This window comes from Malaclemys terrapin, chromosome 11, assembly GCF_027887155.1.
Source record: "Malaclemys terrapin pileata isolate rMalTer1 chromosome 11, rMalTer1.hap1, whole genome shotgun sequence".
NCBI lineage: Eukaryota > Metazoa > Chordata > Testudines > Emydidae > Malaclemys > Malaclemys terrapin.
The window spans coordinates 75,259,811-75,282,035 of record NC_071515.1 but is presented as its reverse complement, the minus strand read 5'-3'; the positions used below and the strand labels follow the sequence as shown (position 1 = coordinate 75,282,035).

At 43.5% G+C, this 22,225-nt stretch overlaps 1 protein-coding gene and 1 long non-coding RNA gene across 3 annotated transcripts in view; one reads left to right on the top strand and one right to left on the bottom strand.

Moving 5' to 3' along the window:
- Positions 1–22,225, bottom strand: part of LOC128845434 (uncharacterized) — a 52,894-nt gene that overhangs the window by 1,199 nt on the left and 29,470 nt on the right. The window lies entirely within an intron of this gene.
- Positions 5,542–22,225, top strand: part of LOC128845433 (cytochrome P450 27C1) — a 43,838-nt gene continuing 27,154 nt past the window's right edge. The window contains exons 1-3 of one of the 2 annotated variants that reach the window (XM_054044161.1): positions 5,542–5,628; positions 7,144–7,662; positions 18,013–18,203. In XM_054044161.1, coding sequence (XP_053900136.1) covers positions 7,162–7,662; positions 18,013–18,203 — 692 coding nt within the window. In that variant the 5' untranslated portion in view covers positions 5,542–5,628; positions 7,144–7,161. The remainder of the gene's footprint in view (positions 5,629–7,143; positions 7,663–18,012; positions 18,204–22,225) is intronic. The other variant, XM_054044162.1, reaches the window with a different exon arrangement.

The following is a 22,225-nucleotide window of genomic DNA, read 5'->3' as shown; positions in this document are numbered from 1 at the left end:
TCCGGGGGGGGGGAGGAGCAGGAACATGGTGCGTTTAGGAAAGGAGGCAGGGAAGAGGCGGGGCTGGGATTTGGGGAAGGGGTTGGAATAGGAGCAGGGAGGGGGCAGAGTTGGGGCAGGGACTTTGGAGTAGGGGTTGGAATGGGGGCGGGGCAGGGCCGGGGTGGTCGGGCACCCAGGGGAAAGAGAGGAAGTCGGCATCTATGTTACCAATGGCCAAGACCTCTGCAATGTCAGGGAACTGACTAGATGAGATATGTCCAGATGCTCCTACAGGCGATCCATGCTGCAGAGGAAAGCAAAAAAATCCACAAGGGTCCCGGCCAATCTGACCAGAGGGAAAATTCCTTTCCAACCTCAAACTGGAATAGGAAAATGAGATTGTAAAGCCACAAAAATCTGCTGTGGGTCTTATAAACAGTTGTAGTAATGGAAATTACTTTTAATTCGCTATTTTAAAATGACTATATTTTAAGCTAATAGTCTCCCTTTAAATAAAAACTCTCTCCATAGTGGAGCAGCAGATATTGCTAATTACAACTGAGTTTGAAAATAGTTGTCATGCACAAATCTTACAATTTTATAGATATATTTACTAAAAGTAATAAAAAAACAAACTATAGAGAACATTTTTAGAAGTTTGGGCTTGTCACAAAATAAATAGCTAAAAATATTTAAGAGACACTGAAATAAAAATCATATTCTGTAAATAAATGCCTTTTTACTTACGTTACTAATAACAAATACAGTCAAGAATTTTGTTTTCATTTTTTATGCTGTTTGTTTACTTTTTGCATTATTCTCAGTGTGTACAATGAAAATCAGTTAAATCTGTTTTACTTTTGTTCATAGCCAGGTTTCATAGCTCTGAGAATATGCTGCAATGTTTGGGTTGCAAACATTACAGATGTTCACTTTTTTTAAAATAACTTCTTCCTTTGGAAGCTTTATGCACAAATTAATGGAAATATTTGTATTGGTCTTAAGGTATTTTTCTAATGTTTCATTTTAACAAAATCTAAACTTTGAGTTCAATATGAGTTGAGGGCGATGATTTGTGAAAACAAAACTATCTAGTCATAGTAGAGAGTACATTAGAGCTCAAGTGAACAAGACAAATGCAATATTTTAGTTTCCTACGTTTCAGTATATAGTACAAAAGTGATTGATTTACAGATACAGGACCTGAACTTCATCCTGTTGAAATCATTTGGAGTTTTGCCATTGCTTTACAGTAAGAGCAGGATCAAGTCCATAGCCCCAATCTTATGCCTTCAATTCATAAAAGGAATCCTGTATTCACGCAGGTAATTCCACTGAGTAAGTAAATGGACTCGTGTGATTAAGGCAGTGGTTCCTAAACTTGTTCCGCCACTTGTGCAGGGAAAGCCCCTGGCAGGCCGGGCAGGGTTATTTACCTGCCGCGTCCGCAGGTTCGGCCGATTGCGGCTCCCAGGGGCCGCGGTTCGCTGCTCCAGGCCAATGGGAGCTGCTGGAAGCGGTGGCCAATACGTCCCTCGGCCCGCGCTGCTTTCAGCAGCTCCCATTGGCCTGGAGCAGCAAACTGCGGCCACTGGGAACCACGATAGGCTGAACCTGCGGACGCGGCAGGTAAACAACCCTGCCTGGCCCGCCGGGGGCTTTCCCTGCACAAGCGGTGGCACAAGTTTGGGAACCACTGGATTAAGGGTTGCAGGATTAGGACTTTAACAGTTTATTTTTTTCAAAGTTTGTTTGTAACTCATATTGCTGTTAATGGGAGTTAGGAATATCTCCAAGGGAGAACAGGCTCATTAACCTTCCAATTTTTGCTTTTTAATCCTTTGATTAGTTAATTACTTTACAGTATTCACAGCTTTACTTATCTTTGTGTGACTTGTACTTAAGGAAGAGAAATAGGGAAGGGCTCAGTGGAACAGAGAAAGCTGCTGCTATGTAGACATGTTAAAAGTCTTCTCTATGAGTTATATCCCTCCATATCTCAAATACCAACACTTCATTAGAAAAAAGTAACAAAGAAGCATGGGAAGGGTCAGGCTCCAGACCTGTTACAAAAAATCCATGTGCAAAGTTGAATTCTCTCTTGTTGCAATCAATTAATGTTCTTTATTAAATACTGAACACAGTCACATGGAATGCTAGCACTGCTATGGACTTGAAGTTCTTTCCTCATTTTCTTTAATCTTCTTCTTTTTTTTTTTTTTTTTTAAATCTCTTTTGTTAAAATGTTTGGTTTAGATTTTAGTGGCTGTCATGTGATAGATGATGGGGTGCAGAAACCTAAAGTGTATCTATATTAACAGACTTTTCTTAAACCAAAGCTGCTTTCATAACTGACTATACAAGCTCTGCTCTCACCTCATACTCATATATGACACTAACAGACAAACCCATGCGAAATGGGAAAGTATGCAGAGAACTCTGTGATGGAGGTATCTGCATAGATTGCCTGAAAAATTCTCCCCTGAGGAAGGAGTGTGTGGACATTCAGAAAAAGCAGAAGGCAGGGCTTTCTAACCACATGGCTTTTTAACTGCAGGGATGTCCAAAAATACATTGGGAAATCAAGTTCAATTCCTACCATCCTGGGGCAGCTGCATGGAAAGCTAGTTTTTCCGCATTGTTTCTGACAGTATGGATCATTCAAAAGCCAATGGTCATTTATATTCCTGGCTCCCTCAGTAAGGCAAGGAGGGAAAGTTAATTCTGTAAACGTCTACACACATTTTTTACCGGGATATCTACCAGTTTGAGGCTTGAGTGGTAGATTAGAGCAGTTCTTCCTCAGCTGCACTCCCCTCCAAAAGTGCTGCAAGTGCCCTAACTCAGTAGCTCCTAACTTTCCAGATTACTGTACTCCTTTCAGGAGTCTGATCTGTCTTGCGTACCCCCAAGTTTCACCTCACTTAAAAACTACTTGCTTACAAAATCAGACATAAAAATACAATTGTCACAGCACACTATTACTGAAAAATTGCTTCCTCTCTTCTTTTTATCATGTAATTATAAAATAAATCAATCCGGGCAGGTCGGTCTTCACCCATCCCATTATGGCGTGATTCCTGAAAAGTCTAGAGTGCCTGTACCCGCACGTCTGAGATCCGGTTCCCCCACGGGACCTGAATCTGCTGCTCTCAAAGTTCATGGGTCCTCCTTTTGAAACCCTAGCTTCCTGCCCCTCTCTTGGACGATGTCCTTCTTGATGGCTATAATGTCAATCTGGCGGGTGTCCGAGATCAGGGCGCTCACTTCGGAGCCGCCATATATGGTCTTCTACAAGGAAAAGGTCCAGCTGCGCCCGCATCCGGCTTTTCTGCCCAAGGTCGTTTCCCAGTTCCACACTGGCCAGGACATTTACTTACCGGTCCTCAAAAAAGGGAAAGGGACAAGGTCATCTTTTCAATAAGTGGGGGAAGGGTGTAGCCCAAAGTCCAGTGTGCTTCAACAGCAGCCTTGGGAAAAAACGGTTACCTACCTTTCGTAACTGTTGTTCTTTGAGATGTGTTGCTCATGTCCATTCCATTCTAGGTGTGTGCGCGCCCTGATCTCGGACACCCACCAGGCCAACATAGCTTTCTTGAACAACATGTGGAACTTATGTTGAACTGTTTTACTGTGTGCAAAGAATACACTGTATCCTGACAAAAGGGCCTGAAAAGATTTTAGGCATTAGTCCTTCCTGGGCTGGGAGGCAGGCCAGGAGCCCTAAACTAAATACAAGCCAGGTTTTAAATCAAGGAGGTATGCCATATGAGATTGTGCTGTGATTCCATTAAATATCAAAAGTCATATTATGAAAGTCAGCAAAAGTTGGAGGCAAATACAGTGGGACAAAGTGTATTATTTAAGTTAAAAAGACTGTGATAAGGGGCTTTCAAGGCTCAGGGTAACATCATGTATTGATATGAAAAAGAGCTGAAAGACTAGAAATGGGAAGAAATGTTTGTTGTAATCACTAAAATGTGTTTCAATTAGTTAGTGTTAAAAGACAGAGTGAGAATGATGCTATAGTCCAGTGGTCACGAGTGGGAAGGGAGAGAGCTTAGTTCCAGTTCCTTTGCTCCAGTGTGTTTTTAATTATTTAAATATTTATGCCTTAAACACCCTGATGCTGGTACACATTTGCCAAGTCTCAGAGCAGTTGATCAGACTATTTCCTGGGGTCATGTTTCTCCAGCAGAAAGCTTGCAAGTGAAAAGTTGTTATTTTGAATTATATATTTAAATTAAATAAATACATCATGGAATGAAATTGTGTGTGCACGCACAGTGCTTCCACATGCCCGCAGGGCTTCCACATGCCTGCTCGTCTGCCTTCACTGCCATTGGTACCACCCCATGTGCGCCTAGGGGCTCTGTGGACTGCCTGGGCAATTTAAAAGGGACTGGGGCTGCCACCGCTACTGCAGCAGCGGTGGCAACCGGGGGCCCCTGGGCCCTTTTAAATCACCTGGGCCCCATGGCAATTATCCCCTTCCCCCCCATTCCCCACCCTAAGTACATATATATCACTAATTTGAACTCTATTCTGTTTGCACATAACAAATGTGATCAAGTGATGATTGAGGGTGCTGGGGACACACAAGTGTGATGCATGGTGGAAGGGGTGCATGCAAGTTTGGCACATGCAAACCAGATTGATTTGGCCAGGTGCACATACATCTTCTTTGGCAGGAGCAATGCTTTTCTTTCAGACTTTATCCTACAGCAGAGGAGGGTTCATGTGTGACTGTTGACACATCATGGTTCATTCTCTACTGTTGATAAAATATTCTTTACCAACAAATGCACTTCTACCTTCTATCAATATCCCTCCTTTCTCACACACTTTGTAAACCCTCATCCCCGATTAAGCATTAACAAAACCTAGGAAATTAATGCACAAAATAACCCTCCCTCAATTTAACTGTCAAGCAGTTAAAGTTATTACACATACACCAAATCTGACATAAACCCACAAAAGTCCATCTAAGGTGGCTAGCTGTCCATCACACCCTCTTGCACATAACCTCTCACCAAACTACCCTCACAACACAACAGAACCAGTACACCAAATATTTGCAACTACTAATATTGAGGGGGAAATAATCTGATAAATGAGCATGTGCTGAAGGGCATAAGCAAGGGGATCAGAGTTAATACTAAATTAAGCTGTGGTTGTAGTAATGGTAATGTTATTAGCATCTTTCTGATTTCTTCTGAACACTTGTCTACCAGGAAGTTGTACTGTATATTCTCTTCCCGTTGCCCCCATTGGCTTGGAATGGTGAACCGTGGCCAGTGGGAGCTGCGATCAGCCGAACATGCAGACGCTGCAGGTAAACAAACCATCCCGGCCCGCCAGCGGATTTCCCTGATGGGCCGTATGCCAAAGGTTGCCGATCCCTGGGATATACAAACCTCTCACTGGAGACCGGGGCTAAGGAACAGCTCTGGGCCCAGGTGGCCCTGCCCAGACACACCTGCATAAGCTGGAGGCAGGGCTTTAAAAGGGAAACAGAGCAGTTCAGAGGCAGGGCAGTGAAAGGGAGCAGATGGCTTCTCTGCTACTACCCAGGAGCTCATTGCTTGTTACCTGACAATACAGACTGTGCAAACCCACAAGGAAGAAACGGGACAAAGTGTGCAGGTCAGAGACTTTATTGGAATGGTTTACTCTGGGTAGCTCAAGGAGACGGGGTAGGAAGTGGTCCGGGGAGAGGGCAGCAGACTCTAAGGGGTCTACGAAAGGTGACTATGAAAATAAAGTTTCAGATGCCAGAAAAGGCATTCCATTTTTCTGATCAATCAAAAGTATGTGAATACCCCCACCTACAGGTCAAAACCCGGAAGTTTTGTCATTACTATAGAAGCCCACCATTTAGTGCCCTTTTTCATGCTACTTCAAATGCTGACGCCATGCTGAGCACGTTCAACATTTATAGTTGAATTCTGTTCAGTCTGTTTTCAGTCTAAGACTTCTATGGTGGGAGTCTGCAGACCACAGGTTGAATTTCCAAAACGGTCTGCATCTCCATTTGAAATGTTTTAAGGGTCCACAAATGGAAAAAAGGTTGAAAACCACTGGCATAGAATGATTAAGTCCTGAACATTATTGCCTTAGTGACAGCACTATATTTCCACTGCAGAAAAAGTGTTGTTACTACTGAATATTGGTGCTATAAAGTGTGGAAGTCTATTATTATTTTTCAGTGACAGGTTGTATAGTAGAGATGTGAGAAACAAAGACAAGGTAGAAACTGAAAAAGGAACAGTTATAACATGGAGAGCCAAGAAAGAAGGTTTTGTCTGGGCAAGCCAAGAGGCAATTAAGTCTGTAGAACAGAGGGACAGAATTGCCATGGATGAGGAAAAAGGGAAGTGTGGCCAGTGAAGCTGACAAAAAGGACTGAAGTAACTAAAAATTGCTGGAAGAAAGGATAAAAACAGATTTAATCTATAAAAAATAGCTATTACACACTATTTGATTTTAGCAGGCTTTTGTTGGTTCAATTCTTTTTAAAATTGTGCAAAAGAAATTGCTATCCAGTTTTAACTTTAATTCCCTGTGCAGAAAAAATAATCACAGTTCATTATAGATGTGTACATATTTATCGAGAGTCAAAGGGTGGCTGAACATGACATGCAATTACAAGATAATGTTCAGTTGAAACTGTTCTACAAAAACATGCAGAAGTTACTTCTGGAGGAAAGTACAGCATACTGAGGAGAGATACTTGTGCAATAAATTCAAGAACAAAGAAAACATATGGGCAACCTGATTATCATCACAGGAATTGTTGGCAAACATATTTGCTGTAAAAAAGCACTGGTCTTTATATATGAATAAAAACGTTCTTGTATTTTATGGCACATTGAGTGGTAGTTACATAAGTTTTATTAAAATACCTTAGTATTTGCTGAAAGGTGGAAATGCTAGCTTTCAGGAAAAAAATCATTTACTAATCTTAATACCACTTTTTAATGAATGAGAAAACTGTAATCCATGAGAGATTTTTGCCAAAACAGGGGGCGGAAGGGTGGAATCTAAACCTTGATTGCTTCAGAGCAGGCTTAATTAGTAAATTTATCGGATTTGAATTAAAACAATAGGCTCATTTTATTCAAGTCTCATTCCAGACCACCACCCCTTTTCCTGCCTTAGGGGAGGGAGCCTTTAATAATGGTCTGTGTAAACCGATGCTCAGGCATTAAAAGATTGGAGAAGTGCTGCTTGCGCAAGTTAAAGCAGAAGAGAAACGGCAATCAAATAAAAAGCGGCTGCAGAAACAAAATAGAACTTTTACTGAATATAAGAAAAAAAATGCCTCTTTTCACCAAAATCTTGACCAGCAGTTGCAAACAGGCGCTTGAGCCTGAGAAAAGGAGTTGCTTTTCTCGTGTGATTTTTGTCAGCGGGTTTCACCAACTGACCAAACGTTCTAGCAGCCAGACTTTGGAGGTGCAAAATAACAGTACAACAGCAGCTGCTGCAACAGCAGCAGCAAAGGACAAAGAGGAGGCGATGGTGGCAGTTTCAGAGGGGGAAGAGGGACTCTTGAAACCCACTCAGCACCACCACTGCAACGTGAAGAGCCTGCAGGAAATGCCTGGACCCAAAACCCTCTCCAATCTAGTTGAGTTCTTCTGGAAGGACGGCTTTGGTCGCATTCATGAAATCCAGGTACAATTTAGTTAAAATAATCATGTTTTGATTTACTCTAGGATGTCAATTAAAAATAAAGTAGCTGCTTAATTAATGAGTTGATCCAGTTAATCCTGCTTGTCATTACAACGTCGTGTTGGTGCTGTTATGATAGAGTTGGGTGTTTCTTTACAGATCCCTGTTCTCCCCATTCAATCTTCATTTAATGAGTGTTTTAGTGTTTGGCGACTTAAACCCTTGCTTTCTTCTTTCTTTCCACCAGAGAACACTATTAAAAACGTGCTTTTCAGCCATAGACAACAGAGTCTGCAAAAAATGCATTAGAATCTGCTTTCGTGAGAACAGATTTCTGGCTGATTCGTGTGTTTGTTTTTTTTCTCAAATCTCTTATCTAATTTTAGGGCTTTATCACCCACAAACCCAGCATCTCGTGGGGCTTCCTCTGCATCTTCCTCCTCCTCCTCCTCCCTTTTTCGGGCGATATTTACCCGTCTTTTCAACCTTCGTTGTTTGGGGTTTTAGTGGGCACGCCTGACTTCTTTAACATTACACGTAGAGCTGAAGAAACCCAGCCATAACAATACCTGGCAGGGGGTGCTTTTTTCCCCCTTTGAGGAACACGCGGGAGGATTTTTCCTCAGATTTTACCGAAAACCAACCAACTCCGTCTCCAGGACGAGACAGTGTCAGCACCACAAAGCAGAATTTCGGTGACTTGCCATGAAAATTTGAATTACAACCTCCCTGAGGCTTGGGGCAGCCGCCCCACTGTGCTGTGGGTGCGCACGTCTCTCTGGGGGCAGAATTTGGCCTTGCAGCACATTTCGGGGGGGTTGTTCCCTCAGCTTTTTTCACCTACACCTCCCCCAGCGCTCATCAGTTCCTCAGAGAGACCATTTTGTCTCTTAACTCTCCCCCCCCCCCCCCCTGGCATGCAGCCCCTTCACGGGTCGGGCCCCTCAGGGCCGGTTTATGTGCATATGCCCGCGCTGGCTGTGTGTTAGCGTGAAGGCTGGCGGGGCTGCCGCTGCTGAGCTGTTTACACAGCCATCCCCCTCAGCAGCAGGCGGGCCATTTGAAACCCTCCCTCCACCCCTTCTGAGGCGGGGGGGGGGGGGGCGGTGGAGGTGGCGGCGCGCGCCAAAGTTGGAGGTGGAATGCGGGGGGGTGGGGGGGACCCAGCCAACGGTCGCGGCTCCCCAACGTTCCAAGGGGGCTCGCGCTGCCCGAAGGGAGCCAATGGCGCGGCTTCCCCCACGTCCCCGAGGCAGCTGCCCTCCCTCCTGCGCCCCCTGTTGGCAGACAGCGGGGAACGGACCCCACGTGTGGGATGGGATGGGGTGGTTGTGTGGAGGGGAGGGGCTGGACCAGGGCTGTCCAGGGGGCCTGGGGCAAAGCAATTTTGGGGGCCCCTTCCATAAAAAAAAGTTAGAATCATAGAATATCAGGGTTGGAAGGGCCCTTAGGAGGTCATCTAGTCCAACCCCCTGCTCAAAGCAGGACCAATCCCCAACTAAATCATCCCAGCCAGGGCTTTGTCAGGCCGGGCCTTAAAAACCAGTTGCAATACTATAGAATACTATATTCTTGTGGGGGCCCCTGTGGGGCCTGGGGCAAATTGCCCCACTTGCTGCCTCCTCCCCCCCCGGCAGCCCTGAGCTGGACTAGGGTTACCATACGTCCGGATTTTCCCGGACATGTCCGGCTTTTTGGTTCTCAAATCCCCGTCCGGGAGGAATTTCCAAAAAGCTGAACATGTCCGGGAAAATAGGGAGGCATGGTAAGGGGACCCCGAGTGCGAATGGCTGCAGCAAAACTTACAACTCTCGCGATCTGACGGGGCACAGAGGCAGCGGGCGGCATCCAAGCACGCAGCCGCCTCCTCCCCGGGCTCCAACTTTCCCGGCTCCCGCCACTCTCCACCGCACACCGGGGCCGACACAACTTCCCCAGTGCAACAACAGCTGGAGCCCGGGGGGCGGGAGGGAGGAGGGGGAATGCGGGGTGCTCAGGGGAAGGGGTGGAGTTGGGGTGGGGACTTTGGGGAAGGGGTTTGAATGGGGGCGGGGAAGGGGCGGAGGTGGGGCCAGGGCCCCCGTGGAGTGTCCTTTTTTTTCAGTGTTGAAATATGGTAACCCTAGGCTGGACCCCTTATAGTGGCGGGGGAGGAGGCTTCCTTGTAGTGGGCAAGAAGTAAGAGTGATGCCAGCAGATCAGATCGAGGGAAGTGATTATTCCCCTCTGTTCAGCACTGGTGAGGCCACACCTGGAGTATTGTGTCCAGTTTTGGTCCCCACACTATAGAAGGGATGGGAACAAATTGGAGAGAGCCCAGCGGAGGGCAGTGAAAATGATTAGGGGGCTGGGGCATGTGACTTACGAGGGGAGGCTGAGGGAACTGGGGTTATTTAGTCTGCAGAAGAGAAGAGTGAAGGGAGATTTGATAGCAGGCTTCATCTACCTGAAGGGGGGTTTCAAAGAGGATGGAGCTCGGCTGTTCTAAGTGGTGGCAGATGACAGAACAAGGAGCAATGGTCTCAAGTTGCAATGCGGGAGGTCTAGGTTGGATATTAGGAAAAAACTATTTCACTAAGAGGGTGGTGAAGCACTGGAATGGGTTACCTAGGGAGGTGGTGAAAACTCCTTCCTTAGAGGTTTTTAAGGTCAGGCTTGACAAAACGCTGGCTGGGATGCTTTAGTTGGTGTTGGTCCTGCTTTGAGCAGGGGGTTGGACTAGATGACCTCCTGAGGTCTCTTCCAACCCTAATATTCTATGATTCTTCTAAGAAGGGATGGGGGAACGAGTGACTGCAGGCTTGGGGGCCCCTTGGCCACAGCTTGGCTGTGTGCTCTCTCATGTTGCACACACAGTTGTATGCACACTAAAGCCCCACACCCAGACGTGATAAACCACTCTGAGGTGGGCCAAGCGATGACACAGGTTAGGGCAGCTGAGGTACCACATGCTGATCCCAGATACTTAATTTGGGTGGGAGAGGACCAGTGTCTGGAGTGGGTGGCTAAAGGGAAGTCCCAGGGCTCCTACGATCTGGCCTGTGGAACGAGCAGCCTAGACAATAGGTCATCATTTTGGTCTGTCTGGGTCAGAGAGCAAAGATGGAATGCATCGTGGGTTGGGACCTGTCATCTCCATGCCCTGCACCTTTGCGTTTGATAGGCCCCAGCCTGCAACGTGCCACTTTGCACAATTCCCAGGAGCAACAGGAGAGACGTGCGATAATTAGAGCATGCTGCTGACATAGCCTCTGGAATGTGTTTTAGAAGAACTCCCTCTTTTCAATCTTTGTTTTTTAAGCAGCCACTCTTTCCTATGCTGGGGCTCCCTTCCCTCCCATCTGCATCTTCCTTGGACAAGTGGATTTAGGGTGAGCACCTGCATTTCAAGAAAATAAAGAACTGTATGAAAAATACAAGCTTGTGTTTCTTTTTGAGGGACAGGACCTAATGGGTTTTCATGCCTGATACAAAATCAGACATTTGTAACACAGTATTGACCCTTTAGAATAATTATTGCTAGAAAAAATACTGTCTGATCAAATGTTTCTTTTTGTTAGATAACATTTGACTTTAGGCATCACATAAGGATGGTCCATTACAATACACTACAGCAGGCGTCAGCAACCTTTCAGAAGTGGGGTGCCGAGTCTTCATTTATTCACTCTAATTTAAGGTTTCGCGTGCCAATAATACATTTTAATGTTTTTAGAAGGTCTCTTTCTATAAGTCTATAATATATAACTAAACTATTGTTGTATGTAAAGTAAATAAGGTTTTTAAAATGTTTAAGAAGCTTCATTTAAAATTAAATTAAAATGCAGAGCCCCCCGGGCAGTGTGAGTGCCACTGAAAATCACACAGCCTTAGGTTGCCTACCTCTGCACTACAGGGTGGGATGTCACTGTAGATAGGTTTGAATTTTCCCGCAGTAGTTACACCCACCATAGGAATCCCTGCTGCCTAAAATAACTTAACCTCAGGCTTTTGACCAGAGGATAGCTTTCCATCTGAATTCTGGGCTCTCCAGTGGTGTCTCCAGCTTTGCTAGATCGGCATTCACAATTTTGTTTCTCTCTTGCTCGCTCTTAATTGCTGGCTAGGTAAGAGACCAGCTGTTGAAACTTCCTCTCTCTCTTCCTTGGTTGATCCCTTGTCACATTCTCTTTGGTTTCTCCATCTGCTCTTGCTACATGAGGCTGTGTGGGGACTGTGGTGAGGTACCATATAGAGAAGGGAGAAAAGGTGTGCAGCATCAAGCAGTAGCGGAAAAAACAGTCATATAAGTCCCCTCCTTCCCTTGTTGGAGTCAAGCCGGTGGGGAGCAGGAGAGCTGAAATGGGCAAAATCCAGTGGGTCATGAGACAGTCAGAGGAAAGTTGTGGAGTTGTTAGACATTGAGGGAAGGGGAACAGAAAGGGATGGGGCAGAAAGAAGGGAAAAACTTGAATTGGGAAACGTTAGAGGAAGAGAGGAGTTCTTCACCCTTTGGAGGAAGAAGAGGGAACGGACACTGAAACCACTGCAGTAGGGAAGGGACTTGTGTGCCCTCCGAAGACACCACCCCTAAAGAAGGCAAAATTAAAAGCATATACTTCATTTTCTATCAAATTTGATTACCGGCTTTACAGTAGCCCAGGGTTAAGCAGGTCTGCTTCCCCTTCCTCTCCAGAAGAATGCAAAGACTGCAACTGTGGCTGCACTGGGGATATAAGGATGGGGGAGTGACCAAACTCCTTGGGTTATAGGTGGAGGGATCAGATGCACTCTAGCCTGTAAGGCCTTGTCTAAACTTAAAAGTTTTGCTTCCTTAACTATGCTGGCATAGTTCAATTCAAGCAGCAGAAACCCTGTTATGTAGATGAAGTTGTACCAGAGTAAAAGTGCTTATACCAGTATAGCTTATTCCAGTTCGGTGGACAAAGCATACTAGGCTACATCTACACTACAGGGGGGGGTCGATTTAAGATACGCAAATTCAGCTACGTGAATAGCGTAGCTGAATTCGACGTATCGCAGCCGACTTACCCCGCTGTAGGGACGGCGGCAAAATCGACCTCTGCGGCTTCCTGTCGACGGCGCTTACTCCCACCTCCGCTGGTGGAGTAAGAGCGTCGATTCGGGGATCGATTGTCGCGTCCCGATGGAACGCGATAAATTGATCCCTGAGAGGTCGATTTCTACCCGCCAATTCAGGGTAGACTAGCATAAAGGCTCTATACCACTATGGCTGCATCTATGCTAGGGCTTAACCGTTGGTAAAAAATCACACCCATTAACAACATAAGTTGTGCCGTAAGTTAAAGCTTTTTAAGTGTAGACCAGGTCTAAGAAGCAGCAGCAGAGGTGTGATCTTGGGAATGGAAAAGGAGCAGAGAAGATAAAAAAGGAATAGAGGGGAGAGGAAGGGGCAACTGCTGAGAAAACACAAGGTTATCAGGATAGAAATGTGAAAGATGGAAGGAAACAAAAATCAGGATAGAGAAGAGGGACTAAAAATTCCCAGAAAGGGAAAGGAAAGGCAAAAAGGGCAAATTCAAACAAGTTGCTGTATTTTAGAGTAAAGATTATATGTTTCTTTCCATTCAGATTTTAAAAAATAGAGTACAGTTAGACTCCTAAATCTTTAGTGAGGTCAATGGCAGCTGAACTTTAGTCTTCTATTTTTGAATTTCTTGGCCTAACTGGATTGGTAGCCATTTAAAACAACTGACATCCCCTCTCCCCCCCCCCCCCCCAAAAGAAACAAAGCAAAAAATAATCTCTGTGTGTGTGTGTACAAGACAGACATCTGAGCCACATACAAAAATTAAATTACAACAGGGTTAGACCTACTCTGCAATATATTGCTTTCTTTAATTTTAACAACTAAAATATTTGTTAGTGCTATGAAAATTTTTGAAAATAACAATAATCAAAGAAACTAGAGGTGGAAAAATCCTAAGTAATACATGCCTATATGCTTCTCCACTTTTCACAACCACTAAATAATAATACAGGATTTTCTCCTTAATCCAGTACAATTTGTGGAAGGAAAAACTGCAAAAAAAGGTGTGAGGCAGTATATCTTATGTATTTTTTATTCAGTTTAGAGTCTCACAAAACATTTTACTTTACAAATCATGATGGCCTGTTTGCATATACTCTGTAACTGGATTAATAACACCCTGTTAAATTTAACAACAGAGTGAACATCAGGAATGAATTAATCTGAAACCTCTGGGTAACCATTGCAGCTATTTAAATTATGTTCTTTGAGACACAGAAATGTTCCATATGCAGAACATATGGTGGGGGGGTTTAAGCATTTTTTTACAATGAAGGTTCTGTTCTCAGTAACCTGATTCCAGAATTTAATTGGCCAGAGCAGCAGTGCCTACAGCAACTCTGGGTAAAGGAAAAGAGTTTTGAGTTCAGTGGAGTTGGAGCTGTTGTGTTCCATACGTAGGTTGAGAGAGAAGGAAAACAAAGGTATGGGGGAAGGGTTTGGACTCTGACAATTCAAATGTTGTGTGTGAAGTACAGTATGACATGAGGGAGTAGGGAGACCAGGTAGGATATTTTTAATAATTGTAACAAGAAACAAAAATGGAATTAATGGGTTTGTGACATAAAATATCAAACAGACCTTTCAGCCATATCTGCAATATACCTGTGATGCACAAAACACCATTTTGTTTATTATTTTATTATTATTTTTTACAAGTAATGTCCCCAGATGAGCTAGAGGCTGTACAGTCATAATGGAAGGCAATAGTCCTGCCCTGAAGAGTTATCTTCTATTTCTATTATTTGTGGAAAGAACACATATTTCATTAGATTTCACTCCTCAAAATTTAGTCCAAATTTGTCTTTATTGAATTCTAGCATATAAATCTCACCATAAAGAGTATAACTGAATGTACGTATGTTATAAGAACATAGTACAATATGTTAAAGAATGATTAATTCTGTCCAAAGTTATTACAGGCAATTGAACATCTCATCTGTACAATAGTGGAAGATTAAGGAATACTACTCAAATTAAATTTGCTCTCTTGATGGTGGATTTTTTCCAGTCCTGATTCTCTGATTGTAAATTTTCTTAACATAAGAACGGCCATACTGGGTCAGACCAAAGGTCCATCTAGCCACGTATCCTGTCTTCCGACAGTGGCCAATGCCAGATGCCCCAGAAGGAATGAACAGAACAGGTAATCATCAAGTGATCCATCCCCTGTTGCCCGTTCCCAGCTTCTGGCAAACAGAGGCTAGGGACACCATCCCTGCCCATCCTGGCTAATAGCCATTGGTGGACCTATCCTCTATGAATTTATCTAGTTCTTTTTTGAACCCTGTTATAGTCTTGGCCTTCACAACATCCTCTGGCAAGGAGTTCCACAGGTTGACTGTGCGTTGTGTGGAAAAAATACTTCCTTTTGTTTGTTTTAAACCTGCTGCCTATTAATTTCATTTGGTGGCCCCTACTTTTTGTGTTATGAGAAGGAGTAAATAACACTTCCTTATTTATTTTCTCCACACCAATCATGATTTTATAGACCTCTATCATATCCCCCCTTAGGCGTCTCTTTTCCAAGCTGAAAAGTCCCAGTCTTATTAATCTCTCCTCATACAGCAGCCGTTCCATACTCCTAATCATTTTTGTTGCCCTTTTCTGAACGTTTTCCAAGTCCAATATATCTTTTTTGGGATGGGGTGACCACATCTGCACGCAGTATTCAAGGTGTGGGCATACCATGGACATATATAGAGACAATATGATATTTTCTGTCTTATCATCTATCCCTTTCTTAATGATGCCCAACATTCTGTTCGCTTTTTTGACTGCTGCTGCACATTGAGTGGAAGTTTTCAGAGCACTATCCACAATGACTCGAAGATCTCTTTCTTGAGTGGTAACAGCTAATTTAGACCCCATCATTTTATATGTATAGTTGGGATTATGTTTTCCAGTGTGCATTACTTTGCATTCATCAACATTGAATTTCATCTGCTATTTTGTTGCCCAGTCACCTGGTTTTGAGAGATCCTTTTGTAGCTCTTCACAGTTTGCTTGGGACTTAACTATCTTGAGTAGTTTTGTATCATCTGCAAATTTTGCCACCACACTGTTTACCCCATTTTCCAGATCATTTATGAATGTGTTGAATAGGACTGGGCCCAGTACAGAACCCTGGGGGACACCACTATTTACCTCTCTCCATTCTGAAAACTGACCATTTATTCCTACCCTTTGTTTCCTATCTTTTAACCAGTTACCAATCCGTGAGAGAACCTTCCCTCTTATCCCATGACTGCTTACTTTGCTTAAAAGCCTTTGGTGAGGGTCCTTGTCAAAAGCTTTCTGAAAATCTAAATACACTATATCCACTGGATCCTCTTTGTCAACTTGCTTGTTGACCCCCTCAAAGAATTCTAGTATATCGGTGAGACATGATTTCCCTTTACAAAAACCATGTTGACTATTCCCCAACAAATGATGTTAATCTATGTGTCTGACAATTTTGTTCTTTACTATAGTTTCAACCAGTTTGCCTGGTACTGAAGTCAGGCTTACTGGTTTGTAATTGCCGGGGTCTCCTCTGGAGCCCTTTTTTAAAATTGGCATCACATTAGCTATCCTCCTGTCATTTGGTACAGAAGCTGATTTAAATGATACGTTACAGATGACAGTTAGTAGTCCTGCAATTTCACATTTGAGTTCCTTCAGAACTCTTGGTTCTTCTACACCACCTCTCCTGCTAATGGATTTTTATTATCTATATCTACTACACCTCTACCTCGATATAACGTTGTCCTCGGGAACCAAAAAATCTTACCGTGTTATAGGTGAAACTGTGTTATATGGAACTTGCTTTGATCCACCGGAGTGCGCAGCCCCGCCCTCCGGAGCACTGCTTTACCATATTATATCCAAATTCGTGTTATATCGGGTGGCGTTATATCGAGGTAATGGTGTATCTCCTAAAGTGGTTTTGTGGCTTCACCTCGGCCTACATTTAGTTCCTAATCTCTCCTCCGATATATTCAAAATTAATTCCTGAGAGATGGGTGCTTCATTTCAAGACCATCTCTGAATGAAATTTGTTAATCTTTTCCTATTTGTTGGGAAAGATAGAGCATCACTCTGTAAAATAATCTCCTAGGAAATCTTTTTGGTATTTTTTTTTTTATTATTGTTGAATGTTTCTCAATTCCTCTTTCTTAATTGCCTGCTCTTTGCCTCCAGCTAGTATTCATGGATCACTCAGCAGAGATATCTTACTAGATAAGTAGAACATCCTCCACCTCTTCTTTTCCACCACCTGACAGTGTATGTCTTTTTTGAGATGTTTGTCATAATAAATCTACTCTAAAATTTGGAGATTTCAGTGCAGTGCTGTTGTGCTGGCAGCCCTAATGGTAATGCCATTAAGTAGATAGCTCAGTGGTTTGAGCATTGGCCTGCTAAATCCAGGGGTTGTGAGTTCAATCCTTGAGGGGGTCACTTAGGGATCTGGGCAAAAATCAGTACTTGGTCCTGCTAGTGAAGACAGGGGGCTGGATTCAATAACCTTTCAGGGTCCCTTCCAGCTCTATGAGATAGGTATATCTCAATATGTTTAAAGAATAAGGAACGCACTAATTGCTACATTTATTGGAGAGGGACAAGTGAGCCTTTTTAAAACAAAAAAGTACAAATTTACTTCCTGATTATGCTTCTGACCTCCCTTTACTTCCATCCTTTGTTTTGATCTTTTCAGGGCTGATCTTTTATATGAGACCAATATTTTTATAATGGAGCACTGCACAACAGGTTGATATGGGGAAGAAACAGTTGTGTCACTCTTTTGGACATGAGCTTCACATTTCCCTACTCCACAAGACCTTTAACATCTTCAATATTCAGTGTAGCTAGCCCTTTGTGACATGTGGAGGTCTGGGGTCTTTCCAGCCTCAAAGATCCTACATAGCAGTGGCCTCCCCTTCTGGTCATAGTGAGTATTTCAAGAGTGATGATGTTTTCTAGTGACACTTCCAGCTATTGCTTGATTGAAGAGCTTGGGACCTCGATCTGGATCTGACACATGACTACTCACTGTTCTGCCACTAGATCATCAGGCTGGTCTTCAACTCCTGTCTTTCAAGTAATGAAATATCTTTGAAGATGGCTGATATTCAGAAGCATGGTTTGCTCCTGAAAAACTTATTCTGTTTCTAAAGTGCTACTACTGCAAACTCTCCCCTCAGTAAACTAAGTGGCATTTTATGTCAGTGCAAATTGTTATGTTCTATAACAAAAGTATCCGTTTCCTTTGCCTTTATTTTTTTTTCATAACGTTTTTCTTCTCTGATTTGTTGTCGATGTTGCAGCAAAAACACACTCAGGAGTATGGAAAGATCTTCAAGTCTCACTTTGGTCCACAGTTTGTAGTGTCCATTGCAGATCGAGACATGGTTGCCCAGGTGCTCCGGGCAGAAGGTAGAACTCCACAAAGAGCTAACATGGAATCCTGGCAAGAGTACAGAGATTTAAGAGGGAGAGCTACAGGACTTATTTCTGCGTAAGTATAGTCACTATTTTCCCTTCTTAATGTATATTATCAAAGCATGTTAATCTTCTGAAGTACCATATAAATCAGCCTGGTGTTTTTTTCATTTAGCATATGATTGATTCAAGAAGAGTTATCTGCCTCTGAAAGCTTGCATGTAACATGATTTTGTGTGTGTGTGGGTGTATGAGGGTAATTGTCCTTGTGGAGCATTCACAGTAATCAATGATGTAATGTGTTTATGTAAAAGGGAACCAATCTTTTTGTGAGTCATGGCCATTCTCTTACTTTGATGAGATAAAATTGCAGTAGCAAAAGGCTTTATATAGTGAAAGCCTGATAATGCATTTAACATTCACATTACACTAAAATCTCAAGGTTAAAATATAGGCCAGAGTCAAAATAATGGCTCCTTGTTGATATATAAGAATTGGAAAAGGTACAGAGAAGGGCAACAGAAATGACTGGGGTATAGAACAGCTTCCATACGAGGAGAGATTTAAAAAGACGGGGACTGTTCAGCTTAGAAAAGAGCTGAATAAGGGCCGGGGGGATGTGATACAGGTCTATAAAATCGTGAACCATGTGGAGAAACTGAATAGGGAAGTGTTTTTTTACCCCTTCATGTAACACAAGAACGGGAGTCACGCAATGAAATTAATAGGCAGTAAGTTGAAAACAAAAGGAAGTACTTCTTCACATAATGTACAGTCAACCTGCAGAATTCGTTGCCAGGGGATGTTATGAAGTCTAAAAGTATAACTCTGTTCCATAAAGAATTAGATAAGATCGTGAAGGTAGGTCCATCAAAGGCTATTACCCAAGATGGTCAGGGACACAGCCCCATGCTCCAGTTGTTCCTAAACCTCTGCTAGAAGCTGAGACTGGATGTCAAGGGTTGGATCACTCAATAATTGTTCTGTTCATTCCCTCTGAAGCATTTGGCACTGGCCACTGTTAGAAGACATGATACTGGGCTAGATGGACCATTGGTCTGACCCAGCATGTCAATTCTTATGTTCTTATTTTGTTTTGCTAAATAGGGGGCCCATAATGTAAGATTTGGAAGGTGCCACTTATTATTATTTATTTGCATTATCATAGCACGTCAGAGTCCCAGTCATGGACCAAGACCTCATTGTGCTAGGCGCTGTGCAAACAGAGAACAAAAAGACAGTCCCTGCCCCAAAAGAACTGAGATAGAGACAAGAGATAGATACAGACAAATGAAGGAGTACAAGGAAACAATGAGACAATATGGTCAGCATGGTAAGTAGGCTGTGGTCTCAGCACACCAGCAGCCTAACCGTTGTAAATGTTTTTGTAGACCTTACAGGAAAGGAGAGCTTTAAGGAGGGTTTGAAAGGAGGATAATGAATTAGTTTTGTAGATGTCTATAGGAAGCTTGTCCCAGGCACGAGGGGCAGCATGGGAGGCAGCATGAAGAATGAAAATTTAACAAGTAGGCAACAGAAGCGAACCTCAATGGCCAGTTCGAGGAGGGAGTCAACCTTTCGATGCTGAATGATAGATGATAGGTAGGATGACGATAGGTCATGAAGGGCCTTGAAAGTGAAGACAAACAGCTAATGTTTGATATGATAAAGAAGAGGGAGCCAGTGAAGGGCTTTCCAGAGAGGGATGACACAGTCAAAGCAACAGGCTTGGAAAATGATCTTTGCAAAATTCTGAATGAATATAAAGGGGGCAAAATTGCATATATCAGGGCCAGAAAAAACAATATTACAGTAATGGAGATGAGAGTTGGGACAAGAGTCTTAGCTGTGTGGATGGATAGGAGGGCTGTATTTTAGAGATGTTATGCAGAAAGAATTTGCAAGACTTAGACATAACCTGAATGTGAGGGACCTAGAAAGAGGTCCGAATTGAAGATGATACCCAGGTTATGGGCCAGAGTGACAGATAGAATGGTGGTGTTAGTCCACTGTGATCAAGAAAGGAGGTCGTGTGGGAAGGGTTTTTGGGGGAAGATTAGGAGCTTTGTTTTAGCCATGTTGAATTTGAGTTGACAGCTAGACATCCAAAACATAGTCATCTGTATCAAAGGCAGCTGACAAGTCATGGAGAATGAGGATGGAGTATAATTCTGAGATCTGGCTAAAAAAAAGAGATCATTAGAGACTTTGGTGAGAGCGGTTTGAGTTGAGTGTAGAGGGTGGAAGCTAGACTGAAGAGGGTCTAGGATGGAATTGGAGAAGAGGAATTCCAGACAACAATTGTAGATAGTGTGTTCAGTGAGTCTGGAGATGAAATGGAGAACGGAGATGGGGCAGTAGTTGCAGAGGCAAGTGGGGTCACGGGTGTTTTTTTTGTTTTTTTAAGATATGAGAGACTAAAATATGTTTGTATTGTGAAGGCAAAGAGATGGAGGATAGTGAGCAGTTAAGGAGATGAGTCAGGTAGGGGATGAAAGTGGGCACAAGGGAGATCAGGAGATGGGATAGGATGATGTCACTGGGGCAAGTGGAGGGATTGGAGGAGGAGATCAGAGAAGAATTCGTGCATCTGTGACGAGAGAGGAGGAGGAGAGTTGTAGGAGGGGGAAGGGAAGGCAAGCTGAGGAGTCAGGGAAAGTCACATAATATTTTATCATTTTTTTCCTGATAGAAATCAGCAAGATATTCTGCAAAGAGAGAAGTGGAAGCAGGAAGATGAGAGAGTTTGAGGAATGAGTAAAGGTGGTGAAAAGACAACTGGGATTGTGAGATTCAATGGGAAAGGGGGGCAAAACAATCAATGGTGGAGGAGAGAGCGGAATGGAGTGAATCAACAACCGTATCAATGGAGGAAAGAGAAGAAAGAGCAGATGAGAAGTCATCAATGCTGATGGCCTGGAAGTCATGAAAAGGCCAAATGACAGGGCATGAGAGAGGGGGCTAATGGGCAATGTTGAACGAGACTAGATAATGGTTGAAGAGGGGGAACTCAGCAACAGGGAGATCAAAAAGAGAGCAGTGCTTGGGTAAGACCAAGTCAAATGAATGGCTCTTTTTGCGAGTGGGATAGTTTGAACCAGGGCTGCAGGTTGAATGAAGACATGAGGGTGAGGAAACATGCATCTACGGGGGTTGGATGGTTTATGGTGGATTGTGAGGAGAGGACGAGAGAGAGCCAGGAATCATAGCTGGAGAAGAAGGCAGATGGGGAGGAGTTGGGTGGATGGTAGACGATAGCAAAATGGACAGGAAAAGGAGAGAAGAGTTGGATGTAGTGCTCTTCAAAAGAGAAGAAAGGGTGGGAAGAGGGAGGGTTTGGAAGCAGCAGGAATGGGAGAGAAGCCCGACAACTCCACTGTGATCTGATCCAGGGCAGGAGGTGTGAGAGGAGAGGCCTCCATAAGAAAGGGCAAGTTTCAGAGGCCATGCCAAACGAAGGGATCCAGGTCTCTGAGAGCCAAGAGCTGGAGGGAGCAAGATATGAAGAGATCATGGATGACTGAGACCTTTCTAGAGATGGAGTGGGTGTTCCAGAGACAGCAAGAGAAGAGTAGGCAGTGGGGGAATGGAGGGAATGAAATTCCTCTCTGGTCCAGTAACTTTCTGTAACCTACTGCAGCATCATTCCAAGTGGAAGACTTTCAGGGGGAGTGCTTATGCAAATAACAATTTAAAAATGTTTGAAAGACTGTTGATTTGTCTGCTTAAATAACTGTAAGAGAGACAAGGTAGGTGAGGTAATATCTTTAGATATTAGACAGGCTTCTGTTGGTGAAAGAGACAAGCTTCCCAGTTTACACAGAGCTCTTCTTCAGGTCTGGGGAAGGTACTCCGAGTGTCAACACTAAATACAAGGATGGAACAGATAAGGAATCAACTCGTGTTGCAAGAGACCATTCAAGGTGAAGTGGGCAGTTGACATTTCTACAATCCTAGGCAAAAGGCGTGTTAGTGGTTTACAGATTGTTATAATGAGCTGTAAATCCAATATTTTTATTAAGTCTATGATTTTTGGTGTCTAGTGGAATTGTGAATTTAAGTTCCCAGGCTCATCTTTTAAAGATGTTGTGCAGGTTT